Genomic DNA, 15,713 nt, shown 5'->3' with positions numbered 1-15,713 from the left:
CCTAGTGGCCAGTCCCTCAGGAAGACCGTTGCTCCATGCATGTGCCTAGAACTGGCCTTTCCCAGTGTGGCCCTCCATCTGTCCCTTGTCCCATGGGTTTAGATGGGGTCCTTTATCTCCAACCATCTTTCCCTGGGGAGGTGCCCCTGCTGCCAGTGTTCCTGATAATCTGGGCCCTGTCTCCTTTGCCCCCAGCCCCTCACACTGTGATGGGCCCAGAGTCATTCCTTTTCACATGAGTTTAACTCCCATGTGCTCAGCGATTGACTTTTTCAGAGCCATTGATGTTAGTTGTAATAGTTTGTACTAAAAGTACCTTTGTTTTTGTTTTTAAAAATATTTTCACCAGTCTCTGGAGCTTACAAGAAAGATGCTTCGAGACAAGCAGAACAAAAAGAATTCTGGCCAGTGCCTCCCCGTGTTCCCTGCATGGGTGTACGAGAGGCCCACGCTGATTGGGGATTTTCTGACTGGCTCAGCGTTAAGCATGGACACGGCTGTGCCTATAGGTATGTGAAGCATTTATTTCTAACTCCTGCACGGTGGCACCATGGAAAGGTGCCACTGTGCTTGGAGCCCGTCGTGCACCCCCAGGCAGATGAGTGGGTGTGCAGTGTGTGCTGCATGCACTGTCAGACATGCGGAGTATAGTGTGGCACCATCATGCTGCCTGGCCTGGTCTCGGGTGCCCTGGGTCACCTGGATGTGGGCAGCAGGGGCTATTCTCAGAGCTCCTTTTTCCTGCTGCTGCCTCCGGCTCCCCACACGTGACCCTCTGTCCCAGCAGGTGTCGGGGAGGCCCTACTCGGTCTCCTGGGATCATTCTCAAGTCCATTGGGTGGTCAAAAGGCAACCATCTCACACCGTGTGTTTATGATAGAAATTGTCAGTGTTTTAAGCTTTTGAAGAAAACCTCTTTATCCCAGAGCAGTCCAGACTTGCCAAATTATTCCCATTGGAAGTGCTTTTCGGGTTCCAAACTGTGTCCTTGCATCAAGCAGGTACCTGAGTGTAGAGGTTCCTACCTGCCAAGGTCTTTCAGGCTCCAGTGCCCGGTCCAGGCTCCCCAGCCCACTGGGCAGTTAGCACCTTTCCTCCTGGGGGGTTGGAATCTCAGTTTTGGTGCCCCCGTGGTGTCAGTCAAAGCCAAATAAACAGCTAGCTCCCGTATCTGTGGTCATCTGAGGAGTTGCCCAGTGGGAACGAGGGGGAGTATGACCTTCAGCAGGTGGGTTACGTCAGGAAAGGCCAGTCGGATGGGCGTGCTGAGGCAAGGCGAGTGGCCCAGCCAGTGTCTGTGGCCCACAGGCTCTCTGCCCCTGGCCTCCCAGGAGGCTGCTGTCGTGGAGGACCTGCTCTACGTGTTGGTGGGCGTGGATGGCAGGTACATCACTGCCCAGCCCCTCACTGGGAGGCAGGGCCGGACCTTTTTCGTGGATCCCAACCTGGACCTGTCCATCAGGGAGCTGGTGAACAGGATCCTGCCAGTGGCTGCCAGTTACTCCACTGTGACCAGGTAAGGCTGGACACTGGCCTTCTTTGGACACACCTGGCCACAGAGCACACGTCAACCCAGCTTCACTGCTGGCACAGCATGAAGGGCCTTGGGATGGGTGCAGGGAGCTCTCTGGGCACGAGAGCGTGAGTGGGGCATGTGCTTCAGAGGCGGAATGTCTGCCCTACCTTGTGGCTCCTTGAGGCTCGCAGCTTCTGCAGAGGGCATGACGCTTCCTCTCCTTGTAGGTTCATCGAGGAGAAGTCTTCCTTTGAGTACGGGCAGGTGAACCATGCATTGGCAGCTGCCATGAGGACCCTGGTGAAGGAGTACCTGATCCTGGTGACACAACTGGAGCAGCTGCAGAGGCAAGGCCTCCTGTCGCTGCAGAAGCTCTGGTTCTATGTGCAGCCAGCCATGCGCACCGTGGACATCCTGGCCTCCCTCGGTACGGCTGGGCCGGGCCGGGAGAGCCTGTGGGGACAGGGCCGCTCCCAAGCGGATCCTGTGATGGAGAGGAGTATGGTGTGACGAGATGAGTAATGTTGTAGGAGGGACCACCTCGGCCAGGGTCCTGGTCATTTGTGTCCTATAGTCACCATGTTGGTGAGGCCACAAGCTGTGTTGCTTCGTGTTTTACTGATTTGTGGGAGGAAACTGGAAGCTCTTACTGGTAAACGTTATTAGCAAGTCCAGTTTTGGGTGTGTCCCCTAAAGAGGAACCCGTCTCACGAGGACGTTGGGGTCGGCACTGCACACTTCCTCTCCTTGCAGCCACCTCAGTGGACAAAGGCGAGTGTGTTGGGGGGTCCACCCTGAGCCTCCTCCATGACCGGAGCGTCAACTACACAGGCGACAGCCAGGCACAGGAGCTGTGCCTGTACCTCACCAAGGCCGCCAGCGTGCCCTATTTTGAGATTCTGGAGAAGTGGATCTACAGAGGGATCATCAATGACCCGTACAGGTGCGGCCAGGGGGGTGGGGGCTGGGGACATGGGGGTGGGCTGCTCTTCAGCCTTCCTCACTGTGTGGCTGGCAGAGGTGAAGGTCCCCTCAGTCTGGCTGTTAGCCTCTTTTGTGTGGCTCCTCAGTGTGACCGATTTAAGTGTACAAGATGAAATATGTCGGCTCACAGAGAGTTCTGTTATGTTAAGATTTACTTGTCAAAAATTTTTAAAACTAAGTTTGTGATCTAGGACTAGTGTTTCCTTAACAACTCAACTAACAAGCTGATATGGTGGGCTGAGTAGGGAATGGGGTCTCGAGGTCCAGGAACAGAGGTGATATTGGAGACGGTGGACAGCAGTGCGTCGCGGGGGTCCTTGTGTTGCTCAGGCGCAGGGCGGAAGGAGGTGCTGGCTTCCAGTGTGAGGCAGCAGGAAGACCAGGCAGCCTCCGTCCAGCACTATGGCCTCAGCCCTCTGGCCCCAGATCACTGTGCTGCGCTGGGTGGGGCTGCAGATTTGATGAACGCACAGTTGAGACTTAATGGTAGTGAACCAGTCTGGCCTCCGAGGTTGGCTCCACGCTGTGAGCTGAGGCGCCTTCATGCTTTCAGTGAGTTCATGGTGGAGGAGCACGAGCTGCGGAAGGAGAAGATCCAGGAGGACTACAACGACAGGTACTGGGACCAGCGCTACACCGTGGTGCAGCGGCAGATCCCCTCCTTCCTGCAGAAGATGGCGGGCAAGGTGCTCAGCACAGGTGATGCCAGGGGACCCCGGGTGTGCACAGTACAGTACTCTGATGGGGGGTGCAGGCAGCAGGCTGTGCAGGCCTTGGGTGGGCCCTGTGCTATGGTTGACCTTTTTTTTTTTAAGCACGAGAGAGGGTCAGACAGGAGGGGAGAGAGATGAGAAGCATCAGTTCTTCATTGTGGCACCTTGGTTGCTCATTGATGACTTTCTCATGTGCCTTTACAGGGTTGGGGGACTCTAGCTGAACCAGTGATCCCTTGCTCAAGCCAGTGACCTTTGGGCTCAAACCAGCAACCATGGGATCATGTCGATGATTCCACGCTCAGGCCGGCAACCTCAGGGTTTCGAACCTGGGTCCTGTGTCCTGGGCAGATGCTCATTCACTGGACCACCACCTGGTCAGGCTAGTTGACTGCATTTTGTTCCCTGACCCTGGGAGATTGTCTTCGTGGTGCCTCTGCTTCCTCTTTATTATTAAATTTTTAGGAGTTGTTGGTACTTAAAGGAAGACTGTACTTACAACACTGATGTCAGATGTATAGATTTCTGTATCAACCCCCAGGTTTCTAGTTCTCAGCAGACAGAGGCTGGGCGTCCTACAGTTTTAACTCAGTCCTGTCACTAATGACCGGATGCAGTGCAGGCCCCACAGGTTAAAGGCTCAGCCCCTCAAGACTGACCCTGTCAGATACCTGTCATGAGTATCGGGTCCCCAGGCCACCGGCACTTCTGTCTGCGTTCACTACCAATCAGGAATGCCCACGACCCTCCTCAGATTCCTTAACTTGCTAGCGAGTCTCCCAGATCTCAGGGAAACGCTTCACTTGCTAGATCACTGGTGTAGTATAACGGACTAGAAAGCCCGGCGGTCATACGAAATGATTGCTGTTCTAGATATTATAAATTGTAATTGCCTGACCTGTGGTGGCGCAGTGGATAAAGCGTCGGCCTGGAAATGCTGAGGTCGCTGGTTTGAAACCCTGGGCTTGCCTGGTCAAGGCACATATGGGAGTTGATGCTTCCAGCTCCTCCCCCCTTCTCTCTCTCTGTCTCTCTCTCTCTCCCTCTCTCTCTCCTCTCTAAAAATGAATAAAGAAAAAAAGAAAAAAAAAAGATTTAAAAAAAAAATTGTAATTAAAATGATTTGTGCAAAAGTGTCTGCTAATTCAAACTGAATTACCCAGGGCAGGCGGCGAGGACGCCCCGTTGCTTACTGTCCCACGGGGTTTCCCCCTTCTACTTGCTTAATTGCTTAGAGTGCAATGAAGGAAACCACTGGCGGTACATTTCTTAAGAGCCACCGCGGGCCCTGGCTGGTTGGCTCAGTGATAGAGCATCGGCCTGGCGTGCAGAAGTCCCAGGTTCGATTCCCGGCCAGGGCACACAGGAGAAGCGCCCATCTGCTTCTCCACCCTGCCCCCTCTCCTTCCTCTCTGTCTCTCTTTTCCCCTCCCGCAGCCGAGGCTCCATTGGAGCAAAGATGGCCCGGGCGCTGGGGATGGCTCCTTGGCCTCTGCCCTAAGCGCTAGAGTGGCTCTGGTCGCAATGGAGCGACGCCCTGGAGGGGCAGAGCATCGCGCCCTGGTGGGCGTGCCGGGTGGATCCCGGTCAGGCGCATGTGGGAGTCTGTTTGTCTCTCCCCGTTTCCAGCTTCAGGAAAAAAAAAAAAAAAAAACCACCACGGCCTGACCTGTGGTGGCGCAGTGGGATAAAGCGTTGACCTGTAACACTGAGGTTGCCGGTTCGAAACCTTAGGTTTGCCTGGTCAAGGCACATATGGGAGTTGATGCTTCCTGCTCCTCCCCCTTCTCTCTCTCTCTCTCTCTCTCTCTCTTTCTCTCTCATTCCTCTCTCTCTAAAAATCAATAAATAAAATTTTAAAACAAAAAAAAACAAAAAAAAAAAGCCTGACCTGTGGTGGTGGCGCAGTGGATAAAGCGTTGACCTGGAATGCTGAGGTTGCCGGCTCAAAACCCTGGGCTTGCCCGGTCAAGGCACGTATGGGAGTTGAAGCTCCCTGCTCCTCCCCCCTTCTCTCTCTCTCTCTCCTCTAAAATGAATAAATAAATAAAAATAATTTAAAAAAAGAGCCACCGCTAGCTCAATAAATAAAGCTCAATAAATCACATGTCAAAGATCTCTTTGTACACATTTCTTGTGTAGATCTTTCCATCATTTTTAAGCTCGCCTTGCAGAGTACCATCAATTATTTTTAATTTTACGTCCGTTCTTTCACGAACTCTTGAAGAGGCAACATAAAGTTGACCGTGTCCAAATGCAGGCTCAGGTAAAAAAATGCCAACACGCTTAAGCGTTTGGCCCTGAGACTTATTGATGGTCATAGCAAAGGCAAGTTTTACAGGAAATTGTCTACGTCTCAATTGAAACAGCAACCCTGTTTGAGATGGAGCGAAATCATTTCTTGGAATGACATGTATTTCACCTTTAGAGGAGCCAGTCAAAGACTTAGCTATTATGACATTATTTTTCAATTGGAGAACCTCTAGTCTTGTACCATTGCAAAGACCCCTTCAGGTGTTAAGATTTCTTAACAGCATAATAATTGCTCCAATCTTTAACCTCAGTTTGTGAGGTGGCATGCCAGAAGGCGGGACTATTTGAATGCCATGGCAACTTCACCCCATTGGCTAGTACAGTTACGCAAGCAACCAATAAGCTATTGGCGACAGACACTTAAGCCACATATAATAAAGATGTCACAAAGCAATTTTCAACCCGTGTGCCGCAGAATTTTAGCCATTTGTTTATGTGTGTGTGAGGCGAGTGGTGGACAGCCAGGTGCGGAGGGCGGTGGGGCGAGGTCTGGAAGGGTCCCCAGCATGGAGCTTCTGTCCCCGTGGAGTTGTTCATGAAGTGGAAGCTCTTCGACCCCCTTTATTGAGGGTTTTTATGGGGGTTCATCCTGTAGGCACAGCCTCTGTCGTCGGGGTGGGCCTGGCAGCTCCGTCCATCTCATCCCCTGTTCAGTCCCTCTGGCCACCAGTCTCGTCCTGAGGCTCCCTGGGGGCTGCCAGCGGTCACCTCGTGGGCTTGAACTCAAGTGTGGGGGGAGGGGCTTCCAAATGACAAGATTCCAAGGGTTTTAGGAGCTCCGTGCCGGAAACGCAGCTGAAAACCAAACATGTGAACCTTGTTGTGTCACAGTGTCACAACTGTTAAAGGGAAAACCATCAGCGACAGAGGCCCAGTAGGTCGGCCGTGTTCTCAGTCAACACACGGGATCAGCAATGTGATTTAGAAACCAGTATGGGTAAAAACCCAACCAAATACTTGAGGATGGGTTGGCAGACAGGATCTCGGCACTTTGGTGACAGTGGAGCATTTGGGACAGGGTTAGAAGATGATTTATAATCTGGTTCTCAGAAGAGTTCTTGAGATTGTTCATACTCTTGATTAGAGAAATCAGATCTAAGTGGTCATGGCAAACCATAGCAGTGACTGCTTCTGACTTTGGTCAGTGGTTGTGGTGTCTCCACCATGGCTATTCCCAGGTGTATTTTTTTGTCCAGTCCTCCAGCTGGTGAGGATGTATAACAACTTTATTTTTATTTATTTATTTTTTAAAGAGACAGGGAGAGAGGGACAGTCAGATGACTGTCTGGGACAGTCTTTTTTAAAGAGACAGAGAGGGACAGGAACGGAGAGATGAGAAGCATCAATCATTAGTTTTTCATTGCACATTGCGACACCTTGTTCATTGATTGCTTTCCCTTATGTGCCTTGACCGCGGGCCTTCAGCAGACCGAGTAACCCTTTGCTGGAGCCAGCAACCTTGGGTCCAAGCTGGTGAGCTTTTGCTCAAACCAGATGAGCCCGTGCTCAAGCTAGCGACTTCGGGGTCTCAAACCTGAGTCCTCAGCATCCCAGTCCGATGCTCTATCCATTGCGCCACCGCCTGGTAAGGCATATAACAGAACTTTTAATCTACCCTTCATTTCTTTTCAGGTAAATACCTTAATGTGGTCAGAGAGTGTGGTCACGATGTCACCTGCCCAGTGGCCAAGGAGGTCATCTACACGTTGAAGGAGCGGGCGTATGTGGAGCAGATTGAGAAGGCTTTCAACTACGCCAGCAGGGTCCTGCTGGACTTCCTGATGGAGGAGCAGGAGCTCGTGGCGCACCTGAGGTGTGGCTTCCCCGGAGCGCCCTCACCCCTGAGCGCAGGTGGCTGGTGTGCGGGAGGTTTGGTCAAGACCCAGAGCTCCCAGCACTTCGTCTGTCATTTTGTAAGTGGGCACATGGCCAAGTCATCTCGGGCCTTTCTGCCGGACGCCTGTGGACACCTGCTTCCCAGGCCCCTCCTCGGCCCTGCAGTGACCCCTTGCTGGTAGCTCTCTCTGCCCAAGAGAGCTGGTCGCTGCAGCTCACTGTCGGCTGACCTAGTCGTGCCATTTACTGTGGCTAGAGCCCTTTGTGTGCATGTGGCTTTTTCTCACCCGTCACCTGCCACCCTTCAGAATTCAGGCAGCCTCGCTGATGTCTGGCTGTCACCTCCCCAAGGTCCATCAAGCGCTACTTCCTGATGGACCAGGGGGACTTCTTTGTGCACTTCATGGACCTCACGGAGGAGGAGCTGAAGAAGCCAGTGGACGACATCACCCCCACACGCCTGGAGGCGCTGCTGGAGCTGGCCCTGCGCATGAGCACCGCCAACACAGACCCCTTCAAGGACGACCTCAAGGTGGGCTGCTGCCCGAGAGCCGAAGTCCAGCCCAGGAGGCCAGCTCCTGACAAGTGTTCTTTCTGCCTCGTTTTCCTTGTCGTGTGTGTGGTTGGTTTTTGTGTCTGACCCGTTCTTGCATCTCAGGAAGTCCCACTTGGTCTCGGTGTCTAACCCCTTTCACTGTGCGGCTGAATGCGGTTTGCTGGTGTGTGTTGAGGATTTTTGTGTTCCTGTTCTTAGGGAATGTTGGCCTGGAGTGTCCTGTGAGGACTGTGGCTCGGGTTCCCAGGTGACACTGGCCCCGGAGGTTGAGCTGGAAAGTGTCCCCTCCCCTTCTGTTTCTGGAAGTTTAAGGAGGATTGTGTTCAGTTCTTTAAGCATTTGGTAGAATTTGCCGGTGAAGTCATCTTGGTCTCCTCACTGCTCCAGGTCAGTGCAGAGTGTCTGTTCCTCCTCGAGGCAGATTGGGTGGTTTGCAGCTTAGTACCGGCACTAGAACCAGCTCTCACAGTTCTTCTGTCTCTCTCCGGAAGGTTGACAGTGACCTCCCTGCTTTCATCTCTGTCTCACCTGAGGGTTCTCGCTCTTTCGGTTAACATGGCCAGAAGTTTGTCAGTTTTGTTGATGTTTCAAAGAACCAACTGTTGATTTCATTGCTTTTCTTTATTGTTTTATTGCCCTCTTATCTCTGCTCTAGTCTTTATTTCCTTTTTTCGGTTAGTTTGGGTTTAGTTTATTCTTTTTCTGGTTTCTTAAGACATAAACTTAGGTTATTGAGTTGAGATCTCTTGTCTTTTTTTTTTTTAATTTTTTACAGGGACAGAGAGAGAGTCAGAGAGAGGGATAGATAGGGACAGACAGACAGGGACGGAGAGAGATGAGAAGCATCAATCATCAGTTTTTCATTGCAACACCTTAGTTGTTCATTGATTGCTTTCTCATATGTGCCTTGACCGTGAGCCTTCAGCAGACCGAGTAACCCCTTGAGCCAGCGACCTTGGGTCCAAGCTGGTGAGCTTTTTGCTCAAGCCAGATGAGCCCGCGCTCAAGCTGGTGACATCGGGGTCTTGAACCTGGGTCCTCCGCATCCCAGTCTGATGTTCTATCCACTGTGCCACCTCCTGGTCAGGCTCTTGTCTTCTTTTTTAAGTGAGATGAGGCAAGATAGACTCTCACATTAACCCTGACCGGGATCCACCCAGCAACCCCCATCTGGGGCCGATGCTGTAATGAACCAAGCTATCTTCAGCGCCTGGGGCCAATGCTCAATGGAGCCACTGGCTGCGAGAAGTGAAGAGAGAGAGAGAAGGGGGACACGGAGGGGAAGAGAAGCAGATGGTCACTTCTCATGTGTGCCCTGACCAGGGATCAAACCTGGGATGTCTGCACAGCAGGCTGATGGTCTGTCCAATGAGCCAGCCAGCCAGGGATGTTTCTCATCTTCTTTAATACAGGTGTTTCCCGCTCTGGGTGCTTTCTGCACACGGCTTTCACTGTGTCATGTGTTTCAGTTCATTGTGTTTTCTTTTTTATTTTTTTAGCAAGAGAGAGGGACAGACAGGAAGGGAAAGGGATGAGAATCAACTCATAGTTGCGGCACTTTAGTTGTTTATTGATTGCTTCTCATACATGCCTTGACTGGGGGTGGGGTGCAGGGGGGGGTTCTAGCTAAGCCAGTGACCATGGGGTCATGTTGATGCCCCGTGCTCAAGCTGGCGACCTCAGAGTTTCGAACCTGAGTCCTCAGTGTCCCAGCTCAACACTCTATCCACTGTGCCACCATCTGGTCAGGCAGTTCATTGTGTTTTCTAATCCTGTTGGGAACTCTTTGACCTGTTTGTTTTGATGGTGGTTTCATTTTTCACTTATTTGTTACTTTTTTGGGTTTCATTCTGTTGTTGATCCTGTTGTGATCAGAGAACGCTTAGTGTGACTTCCGTTTTGTAAAGTGTAAGGCTTGTTTTGTGGCCTCACCTGTGGCCCGCCTGGAGAGTGTTGAGCGTGAACTTGAGAAGAATGACTGCTGTGTGGGGTGTTCCGCAGATGTCTCATGGGTCTACTGTCAGGTGGTACATCCGCTATTGAAAGTGGGGAGTGAGGTCTCCACTGTGATTGTAGAACTGTTTCTTTTATAATTCTTCAGTTCTTGCTTTGTGTATGTTAGCTTCTGTGCTTAGATTAGACTCCTCTAAGTGATGTTACGAGATTAAAGCTAGGCCTTTGTGCACAGGGCGGGTCTCATACGTTAGCCTGCAGAGCTGACACAGCAGGATGCCTGGTCCGTGCAGCAGGGTGACCCAGAGAGGTCCGGTGCTTCTCTTTCTCTCTGTCACTCTGTTGGTGTGTGGGAGCTCTCACTGTCCCTGACAGGTGCTTGGCACTTAACAAATATTTGAGTAAATAAGTTGGCGTTGGGAACAGTCCTGCTGTAATGATAATGACTGTTGTCTTTCACCAGGCGTGCCCTCTCTGCCTGGGCCTGGTGCCTGTGCACAAGGGTTCAGGTTTACCTGATGTACCCTGTGAACCCTCATTTGCACAAAGTCCTTTGTAGTTTTCTTTTTATACTTTAATGGAAAGTGGTTTCATTTTTGAAGTAGTATTTATTGAGTAGTTGGTTATTTAGGCCAGCCTCCAAGATTTAGAATTCATATTTAGAAGAACTTCAGTCCTGGATTTGCTTTTCTAGCTGAAGTGCACGGTGGGGTGGAGTGGGGGTCACAACTTGATGCTTTTTTCTAGGATAGTGTATTTTACATATTAAGACCTTTGTTTCGTGAACAGCTCCCATGCAGTATTACACTGCTCTCAGGTGAGAGCACAGTGGTTGGAAATACGCTTCACGGAGGGGCCACACTTGATGCTGCTTTATTTCTCTCCCCAAGATCGACCTGATGCCTCATGACCTCATCACGCAGCTTCTGCGGGTTCTGGCCATTGAGACCAAGCAGGAGAAGGCAATGGTGCAGGCTGACCCCACCGAGCTCTCGCTCAGTGGCCTGGAGGCCTTCTCTTTTGACTACGTGGTCAAGTGGCCTCTCTCGCTGATCATTAACAGGTGAGTATTGGTCCTCCGGGCACAGGTCAGAGAGAAGCTTTCAGGTGGTCAGAGGGGAGGATCAGATGTGCCTGCCCAGCACCTCATTCTGCAGCCGTGTGGCCTGGTGGCCAGGGCGCAGAACTGTGTTGGTGACATCACTGCCCAGCTGTGGTTGGAGCTGGAGTCTGGTTTATGATGTCGGTGTCAGTGGGCCGCACGGCCTCTCGCCCTCTGCAGGAAGGCCCTGACGCGCTACCAGATGCTTTTCCGGCATATGTTCTACTGCAAGCACGTGGAGCGGCAGCTGTGCAGCGTCTGGATCAGCAACAAGGCCGCCAAGCAGCATGCGCTACACTCCGCCAAGTGGTGCGTCTGTGTCCCAGGATGTGCCCCACGCAGTGCCATGGTGTGGGGTCGGCACCCAGTCCCTTTTAAGCCCAAGGTGTGGTCTGTGCCTGTGTCTGAGCCTCAGGAACTGCGTCCTGCGTGGTGCTCAGAGCAGGTGCAGCTGCTGGGTTGGGGGCGGGGAGCAGGAGGGTCCTGTGCAGATGCCAGCACCACAGCGTCTCCTGGGACCTCTGCTCGTGCAGGTTTGCCGGCGCCTTCACCCTGCGACAGCGGATGCTGAACTTCGTTCAGAACATTCAGTACTACATGATGTTCGAGGTCATGGAGCCCACCTGGCACGTCCTTGAGAAAAACCTCAAGTCTGTGAGTTCTGACGTAATGAACTGTAGCGTGCAGGAGGCTCTGCAGGACCCAGAGGTGTCTCACAATGTAGGGGCTTTGAGAGGAAGGTGCTGCTTTGGGTGTCAGCATGACGGGAGTCATCAGCGAGCTGCTCTCGGCCTCATCAGAAGCTGTGTCTTCTGCACCGCACTGTCCTGTCTTGTGACAAGGGTGGTGGTGTAGTGTGGGTATCTGCTCCCGCACAGGCACCTTGCCCTCAGTGGGAGCTCTGAGAGCCTCGAGGCTGGGCGTTGACCCAGTACCCCGCCAGCACATGCTGGGCTTTTCAGCCAGAAACCTCAACTGTCACCAAATTCAGGAAGCAGAAAGCGACAAGGGCAGAGTTTTCTTGCTCTCTGTTTCTGTGTTTAGGAAATAGAACCTTTTACAGCATGTTCAGTATTATTTCATTTTCATGGTAGTTTTCCCCTAATAGATCACAGGATCTTTTTTTTTTTTTTTTTTTTTTTTTTTTTTGTATTTTTTCTGAAGCTGGAAACGGGGAGACAGTCTGACAGACTCCCGCATGCGCCTGACCGGGATCCACCCAGCACGCCCACCAGGGGGCGACCCTCTGCCCACCAGGGGGCAATGCTCTGCCCCTCCGGGGCGTCGCTCTGTTGCGACCAGAGCCACTCTAGCGCCTGGGGCAGAGGCCAAAGAGCCATCCCCAGCGCCTGGGCCATCTTTTGCTCCAATGGAACCTCGGCTGCAGGAGGGGAAGAGAGAGACAGAGAGAAAGGAGAGGGGGAGGGGTGGAGAGGCAGATGGGCTCTTCTCCTGTGTGCCCTGACCGGGAATTGAACCCGGGACTTCTGTACGCTAGGCCGACGCTCCACCACTGAGCCAATCGGCCAGGGCCACAGGATCATTTTTAAAATGGAAACAACGAGTATGCAATGCCAGGAAGCCCTGGCTGGGCACACGTGTGGTCAGTCTGGGTTACTCCGTGCAGGCCTCCAACATCGACGATGTGCTGGGGTACCACACGAGCTTCCTGGACAACTGCCTAAAGGACTGCATGCTGACCAACCCCGAGCTGCTCAAGGTCTTCTCCAAGCTCATGTCCGTGTGCGTCATGTTCACCAACTGCATGCAGGTGCGCCAGCTGCAGCCCTGCCCACACCACCTCTCTCTGTCTTCCTGACAGCCAGCAAAGGCCACTGGGTGTTCCTCCTGAGCCCCGCTTGCCCCTGGGCAGGAACCACAGGCTGCAGGGTCTCTGACCTGTTTCTGAACACCTTGTGTTTTTTTTGTCAAAACTTACTTGATTCAGTTTTTATTGGGCACCTGTCACAAGCAGTGGCTCCAAAGCTGTGGTACAGTTAATTAGTGTCAGGAGGCAGAAGGGGGTGTGGGGGTTCTCCAGGGCTCAAGGGCGTGGGGGTGTCTGAGCCAGTGTGGTCAGCAGAAGAGTGTAGAGGTTCAACCCAGGACATGGTGGCTGAAAACAAAGGGGCAGGAGCATGTGAATCTGATTCCCATACATTTGGGAGGCATGTTGGTTTGCAAACCAGAAAACACCATGAAAAAACAAGTGTTTTTAGAAAAATTATACGTGAGCCCTGAGACAGGCAGACAGGGAATGATGTTGGCACATGGGCAAGCCCCCTGAGGGTATGCCTGCTGTCCTCAAGGCTGCAGGGGGCTGTTTCACTGAGAGTGAATTGGTTGTAACGAAAGTGTTTTCTTTCTGACCCCCAAGAGGTTCACACAGAGCATGAAACTGGAAGATGAGCTGGGCCGCCTGACCCTGGAGCACGGCACTATGCTGGGGCCGCCCACCGAGGCCGAGCGGGCGGAGGAGCGGGCGAGGAAGGAGCTCGCCAGGAAGGTGTGTGGCCCCACGGGCTAGTCCAGCGGGCCCTTCGTTTTCCCGAGACATCTGAGTGTTAGGATTATAACACTGAAAACTATACCCGCTACCAGCTTTCATCTCTGGCATTCCTCTGGTGACATGACAGCCATCTTAAAGCTAGGTTCCAAACACAGGACGTAGGCATCTCATCCTGCCCTGAACTCTGTGCCTGAAGCCCAGCCGCCTCGTGCCCAGAGTGGGTGGTGGTTCAAGGCTGAGCTGTGGCGACGCCCCCAGGCCTGGTTCGCAGCAGGTGCAGGTTAGAGACCCTCACTGACAGACTGCTGCTGGGGCTGGCAGCTGTGTCCCTGCGGGCGTGGGGGGTGGCTCCAGGCGCCAGCTCTCAGTGCCCCCGGTCTGTTCCCCTCGTTGAGGGGCGGCCCAAAGAAAACTCGGGCTGGGCTGGGGTCTAAGCTGCACGAGGACTCTGGCTCCCTGTGGCTGGGAGGGGAGGTGCCCGCTGCCCATCACGGCTTCATCCTGTGGTCTCAGGAGCTTAATGATGCTCTAACTATACCTTTTATCTTGAAAACTTTCTGAAACCCACTTTTTTGTTGAAAAAATACAAAAGGAAGGTAAAGGCACACTGGGTTCTGTCTTTCAGCACCTGGCCGAGCATGTGGATACGCCACAGCTGGTCTCCAGCTTCAAGGCCACCATCAGTAAGTTTGATAAGAACTTTTCAGCCCATCTGCTTGACCTCCTGGCCCGACTGAGCATTTACAGTACCAGTGACTGTGAGCACGGCATGGCCAGCGTCATCTCCAGGTGGGTGTGGCCACTCTACTGGCATGGCTGCCGTCCCTGTCCCCACCTGCCTGCGGGGCTCAGGCTTCCCTCACTGGCTGCCTGCTGCCTTCTCTCCCCTCCCCTGCCCACGGTTTCCACAAAGAATGTGAAGCCAGGTCTGTCCAGGTGTGAGGGTGTTCGTTCTTATCCTGCTCATGCTGCTGCTGAGCGTCACTCTGAAGCGATGACACACACCTGTTCTCTGCTGTGTGTCCCCCAGTACTTGGCCGTGCCCCTGGCAGTGCTCCTGCCTTCACTGTGTCTGCTGGGAAGTCACTGGGAGCAAACAGTGTGGGTCAGTAGCATGCAGTGCACCTGCCGTGCTTGAGTGTTTAGGGCTGCCATGCCGCCCATGTCATCAGCACCCTGGAGGGTGTGGGGTGCACACCTTGTGATTCTGAGCAGCCAGCGTGCAGGTCCTATGGGCGAGCAGGATGCCATGGGGCCTGGCAGGGCTTGGGAGGGAGGACCGCTCAGAAGCGGCAAGACCTGCATGGAGGTCACTGGGGAAGTAGGCCTGTGAGCCAGTTGGGACTTGAGGTTCTGAATCCTGACTGCCAGCCTCACAGAGTCTGCCAGCGTCCTGGGCTCCCGGGACCTCCCAGCATCCCCTGAGGAGGGAGTGGCTCTAGTCCTGGGAAGGTGCTTGTTTGATGGGCTCAGGATCAGTGAATGTTGGGATCACTCATTGCCCTGTGCCACCCACAGGCATCCTGAGCACAGGGGTTTGGAAGTGTTCCCAGCCTGTGGCACCCATGGGCTACTGCTGCTGGGCACATGTGTGTATTAGTGTGTGTGCTTATGTGCGAGCATGTGTGCACATGTATGAATGTCTGTGTGCATGTGTGCTGGTGGCTCAAGCACCCCTTGTGCCTGATGCAGAACCATCCCTTCACCCACGGGGAGGAAGTGGGGTCTCACATGGTCACCTCAAAGTGGGTGCCCCCATACCTTGGCGTCTGCAGGAACAACCCAGTCCCCTTCTCACTCCACAGGCTGGACTTCAATGGCTTCTACACGGAGCGCCTGGAGCGCCTGTCTGCAGAGAGGAGCCAGAAGGCAGCTCCTCAAGTGACCCTTCCACGGGGGCCACCGGCACCAACACCCAGGGTTGCCGTCACCGCGCAGTGAGGGCCTTGGGGCCCTGCACCCACCACAGCTGGGCCAGGGGGTGCTGTTGTGCATAAATGTGTTCAAGGTTTCTGATCAGATGTTCTTGGAATATGAATGTCACATGTACTGTCACCATTCAAGTATGGAGTCTGAGTGTCATGTGCATCAGCTTGTCACCTGCATGGCTCGCCACAGCGCCCACCAAAGTGGCATCTCTGCTTTGTGCTCACCTGTGGGTCACTCAAGTGCAGCAGGGCAGCTTTGGGGGTTTTGTTTTTTGGCCTCAAATAAAGACAAAGTGCATCTGA

The 15,713-nt window shown here is 53.2% G+C and overlaps 1 protein-coding gene across 4 annotated transcripts in view; it reads left to right on the top strand.

Annotated features, from left to right (window-relative positions):
* The window catches only part of TUBGCP2 (tubulin gamma complex component 2), a 24,518-nt gene extending 8,805 nt beyond the window's left edge, over window positions 1-15,713 (top strand). For all 4 annotated transcript variants that reach the window (XM_066239059.1, XM_066239056.1, XM_066239057.1 and 1 more), the window contains 14 exons: window positions 350-509; window positions 1,309-1,516; window positions 1,744-1,943; window positions 2,270-2,459; window positions 3,054-3,199; window positions 7,159-7,339; window positions 7,714-7,894; window positions 10,762-10,934; window positions 11,154-11,282; window positions 11,507-11,627; window positions 12,601-12,744; window positions 13,351-13,479; window positions 14,108-14,271; window positions 15,288-15,713. In XM_066239059.1, the coding sequence (XP_066095156.1) occupies window positions 350-509; window positions 1,309-1,516; window positions 1,744-1,943; window positions 2,270-2,459; window positions 3,054-3,199; window positions 7,159-7,339; window positions 7,714-7,894; window positions 10,762-10,934; window positions 11,154-11,282; window positions 11,507-11,627; window positions 12,601-12,744; window positions 13,351-13,479; window positions 14,108-14,271; window positions 15,288-15,423 (2,262 nt within the window). In that variant the 3' untranslated portion in view covers window positions 15,424-15,713. The remainder of the gene's footprint in view (window positions 1-349; window positions 510-1,308; window positions 1,517-1,743; window positions 1,944-2,269; window positions 2,460-3,053; window positions 3,200-7,158; window positions 7,340-7,713; window positions 7,895-10,761; window positions 10,935-11,153; window positions 11,283-11,506; window positions 11,628-12,600; window positions 12,745-13,350; window positions 13,480-14,107; window positions 14,272-15,287) is intronic.

The sequence above is a fragment of the Saccopteryx bilineata genome, chromosome 7 (genome assembly GCF_036850765.1).
Source record: "Saccopteryx bilineata isolate mSacBil1 chromosome 7, mSacBil1_pri_phased_curated, whole genome shotgun sequence".
NCBI classification, from domain to species: Eukaryota; Metazoa; Chordata; class Mammalia; order Chiroptera; family Emballonuridae; genus Saccopteryx; species Saccopteryx bilineata.
The sequence above is the reverse complement of the archived record's forward strand: the minus strand, read 5'-3'. Positions and strand labels throughout refer to the sequence as shown.